Source organism: Nicotiana tomentosiformis, chromosome 8 (assembly GCF_000390325.3).
Source record: "Nicotiana tomentosiformis chromosome 8, ASM39032v3, whole genome shotgun sequence".
Lineage (NCBI taxonomy): Eukaryota > Viridiplantae > Streptophyta > Magnoliopsida > Solanales > Solanaceae > Nicotiana > Nicotiana tomentosiformis.
Window position 1 is genome coordinate 91,948,215 of NC_090819.1, and position 11,566 is coordinate 91,959,780.

General features: G+C 39.6%; 1 protein-coding gene across 1 annotated transcript; it reads right to left on the reverse strand.

The window, feature by feature from the left end:
- Positions 1-10,111: 10,111 nt before the first annotated feature.
- On the reverse strand, positions 10,112-11,214 carry LOC104112508 (uncharacterized). The gene is made up of 3 exons (XM_009622444.1): positions 10,921-11,214; positions 10,402-10,857; positions 10,112-10,294 (listed from the first exon to the last, which is right to left on the reverse strand). Exons 1-3 carry the CDS (start codon positions 11,212-11,214, stop codon positions 10,112-10,114), a joined length of 933 nt encoding a protein of 310 aa, XP_009620739.1.
- Between the last annotated feature and the right edge of the window lie 352 nt (positions 11,215-11,566).

An 11,566-nucleotide genomic window follows, 5' to 3' on the forward strand; every position in this document is an offset into this window, starting at 1 on the left:
CAGAGCCCTCTTCTACACCTGTCCCTGAAGCACCAGTAGCTACTGTTGACGATATTCTGGATGATGGCCGAGGGGGTGATACTACATTGTCTAGCCTTGAGTGGTCGAAGAAGAAAGAGGTCTGGGAGGACCGTTTTGTGAGTCTAGCTGCCTTCACCAGCTTCCATGGGTGGTGGCCAGTGAGATCACTCACTCTTGAGCGACAGTTCCAGCTTAAAGATCTTGACAAGTATAATCCAGAAGTGTTGAGACAGTTCTGGGAAAGAAAGGGGTGGATGTGGTTCACCCAGTCAGTTGCGGACGCCAAGGAGTCTTTGGCTGGGAGTTCTATGCCAATGTGGAACACACAAAGAAAGGGACCAAAGTTACAAAAGTGAGAAATCTGAAGGTGTGATTCGACCAACACATACTGAACTCCTACTTTGGGTTTGAGGACGTTGAGCCGGCACAGTATTTGGAGAAGCCCCGGGGCCACCACTACCATGGATCACTGTAGGGGTTCCTATTCAGCGGAACACCCTAAATTTCGAGGCGAAGGGATGGAAGACCTTCGTATACAACAGACTAGACCCATGCCAGAACGAGACAAACTTACATATTCCACGGGCATTTCTAGTCGAATCTATTATGGTCGGGTACCCGATCAATGTGGGTGCCGTGATGTCGGCCAACATGTCAGTGGTTGCCAAGCAGGCTAATACTTCCTTCCCATATCCCAACACCATCACTGAGTACCTTACGGATGCACGGGTAGAGCCCAGAGATTATGACACGAAGGTTCGGGCGAAGAAGCCCTTCTCTTGGTATTCTATGGTGGATGCAAACAACCCAAAGAGAGAGGGTCAGCCGACTACCATCGTAGGCCAGTCTGATGAGCCATCAGTGGTGGGTATAGAGATAGCTGATATGCCATCCACTTCAGTAGACCCTTCTACCAGTACAGCTGCCATGCCTCCACCTTCAGCCTCAGTACCTCCCACCTCGGCTTTAAAGATGGTACCTATGACATCTACTCCACTCTCTGCGCTGTGACTCTCTGAGACACTGGCGAGCCTTAACAACTGGATGCAGACAACTACTGTAAAGCTGACTGACATATCCAGTCATGTTACAACACAGTCATCCTCTCTGGTACCTTATATTCCCCCCACAGTTGATGAAACTTTGAAGAAGCTCCTGGAAAATCAAAACACGATCATGGCCACTTTAGTGCAGCATGGGGCATTGATTGGAGAGTTAGGCAAAGAGGTAAAGAAAATGAGAAAGCGGCAGGCATCTAAGAAGTCAGTGGACGAGCTTCGGAGCCATGTTACAAAGCTTGTAGCGCCGAAGATGTTCCATTTGACATGTTGATAGACCCGCACCACCCAGGCCCAGCTCCTACAGCACCTACAATACCAGCTGGCCAGTCTGAGGAGCCAAACACTATTGCTGACACTGATGAGGCAGTTCGTCAGGTGTTCACCAACCCAGCCACTCCCTAACTTGAGGATGATGAGATCCAGTTGGATGACGCTCAGGTCGGTGCCACTACTGAGGATACAGAGATGGCCACAGAGCCATAAGGAGTTTTCTTCACTCTCACCCTTCTCTTACTCTTATGTTGTTAAGCATTGGGGACAATGCTTATATTTATTCGGGGGGGGGGGGGGGGAGGGGGTAGAATTTCTTTGACATATTCTAATGATTCTATATTTTAATAACTATGAGGCATTTGGCCTGTAATTAACTTATTACTATTCTCTTCCTATTTATCATTATGTATATATTCCCTCCTATCTCTCATTATGTATATTCGATTAGATTTCAATAGTTCTTTTGTTTTAAAGCTTCTTTATCTTTATGTTTGTCTTCTTTTTGAATTAGTAGCTTCTTTTTTATTTAATATCTTTTTTTATGTCTTAGTGGATAATAAGCTTTTGGTTTTCTTAATGCCACGGTTCTTTCCAAAGGTGGTTTTTGTGTGAACAGGGTGGCTCTTCCCAATGATGGATGGCGTGACAACTTTCTTAAGGGATTGAGTCCATTTTTGGTGTTTAGGTAATAATAGTAGTAATAATGAATAAAAAGACCTAATTGAGTCATGCTCGAAGAGTCAAACATGCTTCACTTGGTACCAACACACTTAACTACGTGCTTATGGTTAAAAACAAGGTTTTTAGAATGAAATAGCTCTAGTTAGTGACATTTTGACTCTTGTGTCGACTTAGGCAATCATCGAGTGGTTTAGTTGAACTATAGTAATTTTCAATCTTGAATATGGTCGTTTGTGGGCCCTTGATTCTATCCTCTTTAACAATTCAGCTGCGTGAGAGGTGAGATGTTGTTGTTGCAAGACCAAGTACCCGGGCGAATGGTCTAGAACTTACCCCGAATGTGTTTCTAGGCAAAACTTTAAGTTTTGCTTGGCTTGAGAAGATATTGTAGGCTCTCCTTGACCCGCTTGAAATTTTTCATTGCCCATCAATGTTGTTATCCCTAGTCAACTCATTCGAGCCTAAGACCTTTCTCATTCTGATAACCATGCAACAAGCCTTTACCCATTTTGTCGTGACTCTCTCTTGGCACCCGAACTTTCCTTAACACTCTTGTGAAACAATAGGCTAAAAATGTAAGTTTGAGGGAGAGACTAGGAGTTTGAAAAAGGTATCAAGGCATAAAAGATAAAAGAAATGAAGAGAAGAAAAGGCAGGAAAAAGAAAGAACAAAAAGAAAAATGCAAAAAGAAAGTGAATAAGTTGAAGAGTTGAAGGGATTCAAAGAAAAGTAATGATGCAAAGTATGGAGAAATCAAAGAAGGAAAAAATGAATATCATGACTAAGAAAGAGTGATGTTAAGTCTCTCTAGTTCCCCTAATAAAAAGAAAATACCTCCAAGAGTTGGAAAAGCATGAGCCTAGAAATGAAAATGGAGTGCTTAAGGAAAGACGAACCCGTTCTATCATAGCATTTCCAACCTTAGTCCAAAAGCCTTCGTTGCATTCCGAAAAGCCCTACATGATTTCAAGACGAATGAGCTTACGTTAGTAGTGATTTACATGAGGGGCAAGCCTATGGTACTTAAAGTCGTACTTGCGACATTCTTTTGAGAGAGATGAGCGAACCTTTCACAAATCTTTGAATTGAGTGCTATATTTTTAAGTGAGATAGGCAAATAGAGAGTAGAGGAGGAGGAATTTGGGATCCACAATGACCTACATGAAAGAGCGAGCTTTCTTGATGAAGAAAGTCAACTCTTGATGCTCAAGTGTCACACTAGAACTATTTGTGCTTAAAAGTTTAACTTGTCGCTTTGTTGATAATTCATAAGTGGTGTGGATAATTGTTGGTCCCAATTGATGTGTGATTGATTCGCTGTTGACTAGCTGAAATGGCTCCTAGCTTGTCGAGATGGGAAATACTTTATTTGCTTGAGGACAAGCAAAAGCTTAAGTTTGGGGGAATTGATAAGTGGGGATTTTGACTACTTATTAACGCCCTTAAGCTTTTGTTTTAGTACAAAAGTGCTTAATTGTGTTCCCGAAAACTGATAAAATGTGCTTAATTGCAGGAATATTGGAAGATGAGCTCACGAGATGAAATCCAACTCAAGAATGAGTAATATGAACTCAAGGACAAAAACAAGCACAAAAGCTCAGAAGTGTGGACCGCAGAATATCATCTGTGGCCGCAGGTTGTGAAGAATCTTCCATCAGAGAATGTTGCAAAGTGCAGTCCGCACATGAAGTGTGCGGCCGCAGAGGTTGGGTCAGAGCAAAAGTTTAGAGAACCTGCATCTCAAGTCCACCAAAAGTGCTGACCGCACAATTATTGTACGGCTGCCGAAGAAGAGATGTGCGGCCGCAGTCACATTTGTGGGGATCGCAGAAGAACAAAGTGCGGCCGCACTTACAATTGCGCGGACTGTAGAAAGAGTGCAGTGCAGCCGCAGATCAGAATTATACGGCCAAAAATTTCCAATCTTGTCAAGCTGAAGAAAAGTGCGGACCGCATATGGAATTGTACGGCCGCAGAACCTCCGAAAGGGCATTTTTGTCCGAATATTCCAACCCTGTATAAATAGAAGAGTTTCACTTTTTAGGTTAAAACTTTTGACATCAGCTACTATAGTAGATGATTCCTTTTACTCATTTTAATAGTTTTTGCTATTTAGAGCTTTTTGAACACAGAGTTAATCAATTTAATTAGCAATATGGGTTTAATTATCATTTCTTCTTCTTTTTCTTCAAATTTAAGCATGAGTAGCTAGATATTTACTAGGGTTGTCACCCAACCCTAGTGTGTAAACTTAATGGGTGTTTGATTTATTTCTTGTTTATGATTGGGTGTTTAATATTTAGCCTTGTTCTTGCTTTTATTTGAAGAATTAATTCTTGCAAACATTAGTTCATGCCTATTTGACTTGGTCTCTACTTGAGAAATAGAGACTTAGTCTAGAAAAACTTGGCTAACAAGAAATTGGGTCAATAGAGAGATTGATAAGCCCGATTAAAGGGCTGGACCTAGAGATAGTAAAACCCGACTTGAGCTTTTATTCAACCGTTTTATTCAATACCCATTTGGACTTGAGAAAGCCAAATTGGGTAAAATCACTCTCTGACCGAGAGGTATTGAGTGGGTAACCGAGTGTTGATAACTATAATACACCCCGACCAATAGAACAAGCTTTAAAGTTTACAACCCATTAGGCAAACACCTAAGTAAAGGTCATAGCCCAAGGCCTTTTATATCATTTGAAAAACAACAAAAACAATTTCCTAGTTTCAGTCTTTAAATTGCAATCGTAGTGTAATTTAGGTTTTTAAACAACCAAACTTTGCAGAAGTGCAAATTTAGATATAGAAACTCACACGCTAAGATATATACTACTAACCCCCATTCATATAGCTTCCTGCGAAATTCGACCCCGACTCTTGTTGGATATTACTATTGCATCGACCATTTTCATAACCGTGAATACAGGAGTGAAATTGGACGAGATCACTCCTCCTACTCGGCAACCTCGTCGGTCCTACTTTCTGCATTTGTGGGATTGTTAGAAGTAGAAGGAATAGTAACAAGGTTAGGAATTAAACCATTCTTGGCCTTCTCTAGCATATCATCTGTAGTTACAACTTCACTTTCTCGGAAGACAACATCTCTGCTTCTGATGACCTTTTTCTTTACAGGATCCCACAATCTATATCCAAACTCTTCATCTCCATATCCGATGAATATGCAGGGAACAAATTTATCATCCAGCTTTGTTCTCTGCTCCTTTGGTACATGTGCAAAAGCTCTGCAACCGAACACCTTCATATGCGAGTAGGACACCTCCATGTTGGTCCAAACTCTCTCTGGGATGTCAAACGCCAACGGAACAGATGGACTCCTATTGATCAGGTAACAGGTTGTCTAAACTTCTTCACCCCAGAATGACTAAGGTAGTTTAGCCATTCTGAGCATGCTTCTCACCTTCTCCACAATGGTGCAGTTCATCTTTTCGGCTACGCGAATGTGTTGTGGGGTTTCAGGAACTGTCTTTTCATGTCTGATCCCATGGATCAAACAATACTCTTCAAATTCCCTTGAAATGTGCTCACCTCCATTGTCACTTCGGAGACGCTTTAGATTTTGGCGTGTCTCTCTTTCCACCGGAGCATGAAACTTCTGGAAAACGTGAAACATCTGATCTTTGATTTTTAAAATATAAACCCTTAATTTTCATGAAGCATCATCAATAAAAGTAACAAAATATTTGTTACCGCCCATCGATTCAATTTCCATTGGAATATACAAAATAAAGTATATTCAATTTTCTTTCAGACGATGTCTGAAATGAGACTATATGCTGCTTACCAAATAAACAGTAGTCACAAGGTTTTACCATTGTACCTGTGGCATGAGAAATGAGTGATTTCATGGCAAGAATCTGCAATCCCTTCTTGCTCATATGACCCATTCTTTTGTGCCACAAATCTACAGAAATCTCATCTTGTGCCACATTCAATTCACCTTGGCACATTTCTACATTCGTTCTGTACAACATGCCGTGAGCAACTACCTTTGCAATCACCAGTGATCCCTTAATCAGTCTCTACTTTTGATTTGTAAAATAGTTCTCGTATCTATCTCGGTCTAAAGCAATTCCCGGGATTAAGTTCATCCGCAAATCAGGTACATGTCGCACGTCCTTTATAACAAATATGCATCCGACATTTGTCTTGATACAAATGTCACCGATCCCCACAATCTTTGAGTATCTCGTGTTACCCATTCTCACAGTTCCAAAATCACCTACTATATATCTGCAAAACATTTCTCTTACTAGTGTGGCATGGTAAGATGCTGTTGTATCAACCACCCATTCTGAGTGTGGACCTGACAAGTGCATAAATTCCTCTTCCTCATTTATAAAGAGGACAACATTATCATTATTTTGCACCATGACAGTTGTGTTGTCGTCATTCTTCTGGCCACTTCTTTCACCTTTGCCCTTCCTTGGATTAGGGCAATCTCTTTTGAAGTGACCTGGTTGATCACAATTGTAGCAATTTCTGGCTCTTGATTTGGATTGGTTCTTAGACTTCCCACGAGCTCCGGATCTACCATAGTTGCTCGAACTCCTTTGATAACTCCTGCCTCTACCTTCTGTGATGAGAGGTTGTCCTTGATTTTCAGGATTCTTTCTCATCCTCTCATTGAGTAGAAGAGCCGATATGACGTCTTTCAACTCAATGGTAGTCTTACCGTGCAGGATGGTTGTTGCCAAATTATCGTACGAAAATGGCAACGAGATCAATAGCAAGATAACTTTATCCTCTTCCTCGATTTTCACTCTGAGGTTGGCGAGTTGTGTGATTAGTCCGTTAAAAACATTTAAATGTGACAAAAAATTTGTACATTCACCCATGTGTAGGGCGTATAACTGCTTCTTCGGTTATAATTTATTTGTTGGGTTTTGGACATGTATAGGCTTTCCAACATTGTCCAAATTCCACATGCGGTATCTTCATTAATGATGTTATTTACCACTTCATCTAATAAGTGCAACTTGATTGCACTAGCAGCCTTTTTATCCAAGTCAGCCCAATCCTCAGCTTTCATGGTATCAGGATTTTTAGCATCTTTATCTAGTACCTTGTGTAATCCTTGTTAGATGAGCAGAACCCTCATCCTTCTTTGCCATGTTGAGAAACCGCTATCTGCGTTGAATTTTGTTACCTCGTACTTTACTCCAGATATTTATTTTCACCGAGTATAGTACTATCGACTATAAATAGTACTTCTATGAACGAGCTGAACCTGTGCTCTGATATCAGTTGTTAGGAATAAATTCCCACAGAAATAATATTTACAGTAATAAAAGCAAATAATAACGTAGCACCGAGATACAGTAATTAATAAGAATAAAATAGTGACAACGACCCTAAAATTTTTACGTGAAAACCCTTTTTGAATAAGGGAAAAACCACGGCCCTGAGAGGAGCAACTGATATCACTATAGAACGGAATTTTGCAATTTGTAAGTCCGAGTAAAATACTCCAAAGACCACTACAACACTGAAAAGAAATAACCTTCTTTTGATATTCCCAACTCACTACAATATCGCTCACTCTCTATTTTTCTTACAGACTATTTTCTTATACCCTGTCTGTGATGCCTCACTCTTTCTTTCTCTCTTTGTTGGTGTGTGTTACAAATGAAGGAATACTTCCTTATTTATAGAGGTGAAGAGCCTCTCAAAGATGTCATGGGTGAAATAAAAAAATAGTAAACCAAACTTGTCTTCCTTCCCTTTTTGACTTTCCTTGCCACACAAATATTTGTATGACAAACTTAGATTTGGACGGTGCAAACTTTGCCAAAGGAAGTTGTCTTCCTTTCACATGGGATGGACCAATCAACTAAATCCATATACACAAGCAGTACTACTATCAAGTGAATATATTTCTATTTTTGTTCTAGTGCTAATTGTAATAAAAAAACAAGCATTATTTGTCTACATGGACTAACGCATTATCTGCCTAGAAACTGTAGGTAAAAATTAAATTTGATGAGACTTTAGATGTGTTTGGTATGAAGGAAAATATTTTTCTGTAAAATATATATTCCTGTAAAATGAGTGATTTTATCACTTATTTTCTCTTGTTTGATTGGTGAATGAAAAACTTTTTTCGGAAAATATTTCCTAGAGTTTGGTGCTACTCTCCTCACCCCCCCCCCCAAATCCTCATGTTTCATGTGCTCCTCCTCCCCCCCCCCCTCCCCCAAAACCAAATCGTGAAATCCAACGTTCTCACGATTCTAATTTCTTCAAAAATTCAATTATTCTTTTAAAGATTTACATAATAATAACGCTGAAATTTGAGCTATATAGCTGAAATAGAAAATACTCTTTCTCTTGTTGAAACAAAATAAAATTACTCTTTCTACAACATGAAAAAAAGTACTCATTTTGTTGAAATAAAAGAAAATATTTTTTTTACATCATGAAAAGAAAATACTTATTTTATTGAAATAAAAGAAAATACTTTTTCACATCATGAAAAGAAAATACTAAACAACAACAATAACAAACCTAGTGTAGCCCCACAAGTGGGGTCTGGGGAGGGTAGAGTATATGCAGAACTTATCCCTGCCTTTAAAATGGCAGAGATATCATGTAAAGAAAATACTCATTTTATTGAAATGAAAAAAGAAAGTAATTTATCTACAGCGGTGAAAAAGTACTCTAAATAATATTTCTATTTGGGTATGAGGGTTTAGGGGTGGGTTTGTGAGAGTTAGGTGGTGGGTGGGTAGGGTGGATGGGGGTTGTGGTGTGGGCAGGGGGTTGGGGTGGGAGTAGGTGTGGTTTGGGGTTGGGGTGTTAGGGTTGGGGTGGTGGGATTGGTGGGGTCCGTGGGAAGGGAAAATAGGGTGAGGAAGATTGAAAAAGAGTTTTGAAAAATATTCAAGAAGAGCTCTTGCAATTTCTAAGAGATGTTTATGCTTCCTCTCTACCACTCCATTCTGTTGAGGAGTATGAGGACAGGTGGTTTGATGCACTATCCCTTTGGAAGAAAAAAATTGATGGCAAGAACAACTAGAATCCAATTCCAAAGCAGTATCACTCCTAACTTTTTAAACTTTAGAATTAAAGTGTGTTTCAACCATAGCAATAAAGTCTTTTATCATGTTAAAGGCGTTATTTTTGGATCCCAGCAAATGTGTCCAGGTTGCCCTAGAGTAGTCATCAACTATTGTCATAAAGTACTTGGAGCCAGTATAGGTTGGTGTATGGTAGGGTCCCCAAGTATCAATAAGTATAAGTTGGAAAGGGTGAGTAGACTGAATGGAGCTTTCAGGGAAAGGCAATCTAGCCTGTCTTGTTAGAGGACATACTGGGTAGGTGAAGGATTGTTTAGGAGAAAATTTGCAAGTAATAGTAGAAATAAGTCTCAATTTTGAAAAGGGAATGTATCCAAGTCTATAATGCCACACAATTTCATCTTTATTCACTTTAGAAGAAACATCAATGGTGTTTACCATTGTACTATCGGCATTAACATCAGCAAAGACTGCAGGATCAGAAGAAGAAATGGAAAAACAAGAATTAAAGGAAACAGAACTAGTATAAGGTGGAGAATTGACTTGTTGAAACAACTTGTAGAGGCCATTGTCCAACCTACCAAGAACCAATGGCTTCTTCACTGAAGGGCCCTGTAGAGTACAAGCATTCTTGGTAAATGGAACAACATCATCACAATGAGATAACAACTTGTACACTGAGATGATATTGTGTTGAAAACTAGGAATATAATGAACATTATAGAGAATTAGATCAGAAAATAGGGATAAAGAATCAACATTAGTAACTTTGACCTTATATCCATTTGGTAAGGAAACAAGATAAGGGACAGGTAATGTTTGAATATCAAAGAGCAGACTTTTAACAGAGGTCATATGGTCTGTAGCTCAAGAAGCCATTATCCAGATAATGCCATTTACTTTGGACAACACATAAGCCCCATAGGAAACCTCTTTATAAGGTAAGAGCTTACCAGCCAAATTGGCAGAACCCATGAGTTCCAGAGATGTAGCAGAGTTGGAAGCAAAGATTTGTGAGTGTTGAAGCAGCATTATCAGCTAAGAATATTGTTCTTTGGTGAGTCCTGAGATGGCAGAGGACTGATCACCAAACATAGCACAAACACCAGTACCACCAAACCCATCAGTAGTACCAGAATCACCATGAGCAGGTGGATTATTAGGTTTAGTAGTCTCAACATGACCAGTAGTTCTGCGAGGAGGAGGAGATCTTTTGTTGAACTTGAAGTTGGGAGAAAAACCATGTAGTTTATAGCACTTTCTAAGGTGTGCCCAGGCTTCTTGCAATACTTTCAAGTGACAATAGATCTAGGAGTTTCAAAGGAAACCTTGGAAGGGAAAGGTGGTTTAGATATTGCAGCATTGAATGAAGCAGAAGTAGTTGAAATATGAGATGTAGAGGAAACTTGTCTCTGCTTTTCAACAGATAAAAGGATTCTATAGGTGTTCCCAATAGAAGGGAGAGGCTTCATCATCAAGATATTTCTCCTAATTTGCATATAAGTGTCATTGAGGCCCATGAGGAATTGATATACTTTTTGTTCCTCATCTTCATTAGCCTTACCCCCACAAGTACAAACCCTCACTCGATAAGATGCTATCTCATCCCACAATTGCTTAATTTTGTTAAAGTAAGATGCTATGTCTAAGGAACCCTGAGAAATGCGAGCTAATTTCTTTTTAAGTTTAAATACCCTAGCACCATCTGCCTTTCCATATCTCTCTTCTAATTCTGACCATATATCCTTAGCATATTCATAATACTTTACACTTCGAGATATTTCCTTAGACAAAGAATTTTTCAATCAGGAGACAACCAAATCATTGCATCGCTGCCATTGTCTGACAAGAGGAGAACCATCTGGAGGTCTCACAAAATTCCCATTGATAAAATCAAGTTTGTTCCTAATCGACAAGACAACTAGGACATTCCTTCTCCAACTACCATAACCACTTCCATCAAACTGAGTAGAAACAAGAGAAGTTCCTAACACATCTGATGGATGAACACACGGAGGATGGAAAGGGTGAGTATAGTCATCCTTGTGAAATATTGTGCGAGAAACAGGAGGCTCACGAGGGACATTAGAAGGTACGTGAGTAGGTACATGTGTAGAAGATACAGAAGTCTTGTTTGGCATTTTTAAAGCAAGTGAATGAAAATCAACAGAAAAAAAGGCATGCAAGAAGATTTGTGAGAATGAACGAGATTACCCTCTGTTTTGCAACCGAAAAGAGAACCTTCAAAATTGACCACAGATTTACCAATCGAAACTCCGAGGAAAACCTAGCTGGATAGAAAACCCCTAATTTGAGAAGAATCCACGAAATCCTCCAAAATTAGTGTTTTGCTTCTCAGAACCAAACCACAAAAAGCCTTAGTATATAGAAATCGGAAGAAACATGCCGAATTTAGCATAAACCCTAAATAAAAATCGCAGATACAGGAAACACTATCGCGATTGGAAAATGTTGACTACACTCATCAAGGGT

Excerpts from the sequence above, each read along its gene's own strand:
- LOC104112508 (XM_009622444.1), bottom strand. The coding sequence starts at position 11,214 with ATGCCAAACAAGACTTCTGTATCTTCTACACATGTACCTACTCACGTA. Across the intron at positions 10,858-10,920 it reads CTCCAGATGGTTCTCCTCTT|GAAATATCTCGAAGTGTAAA; the intron begins GTCAGACAATGG and ends TCTTTGTCTAAG. Across the intron at positions 10,295-10,401 it reads AACCACCTTTCCCTTCCAAG|TTCAACAAAAGATCTCCTCC; the intron begins GTTTCCTTTGAA and ends CCCAACTTCAAG.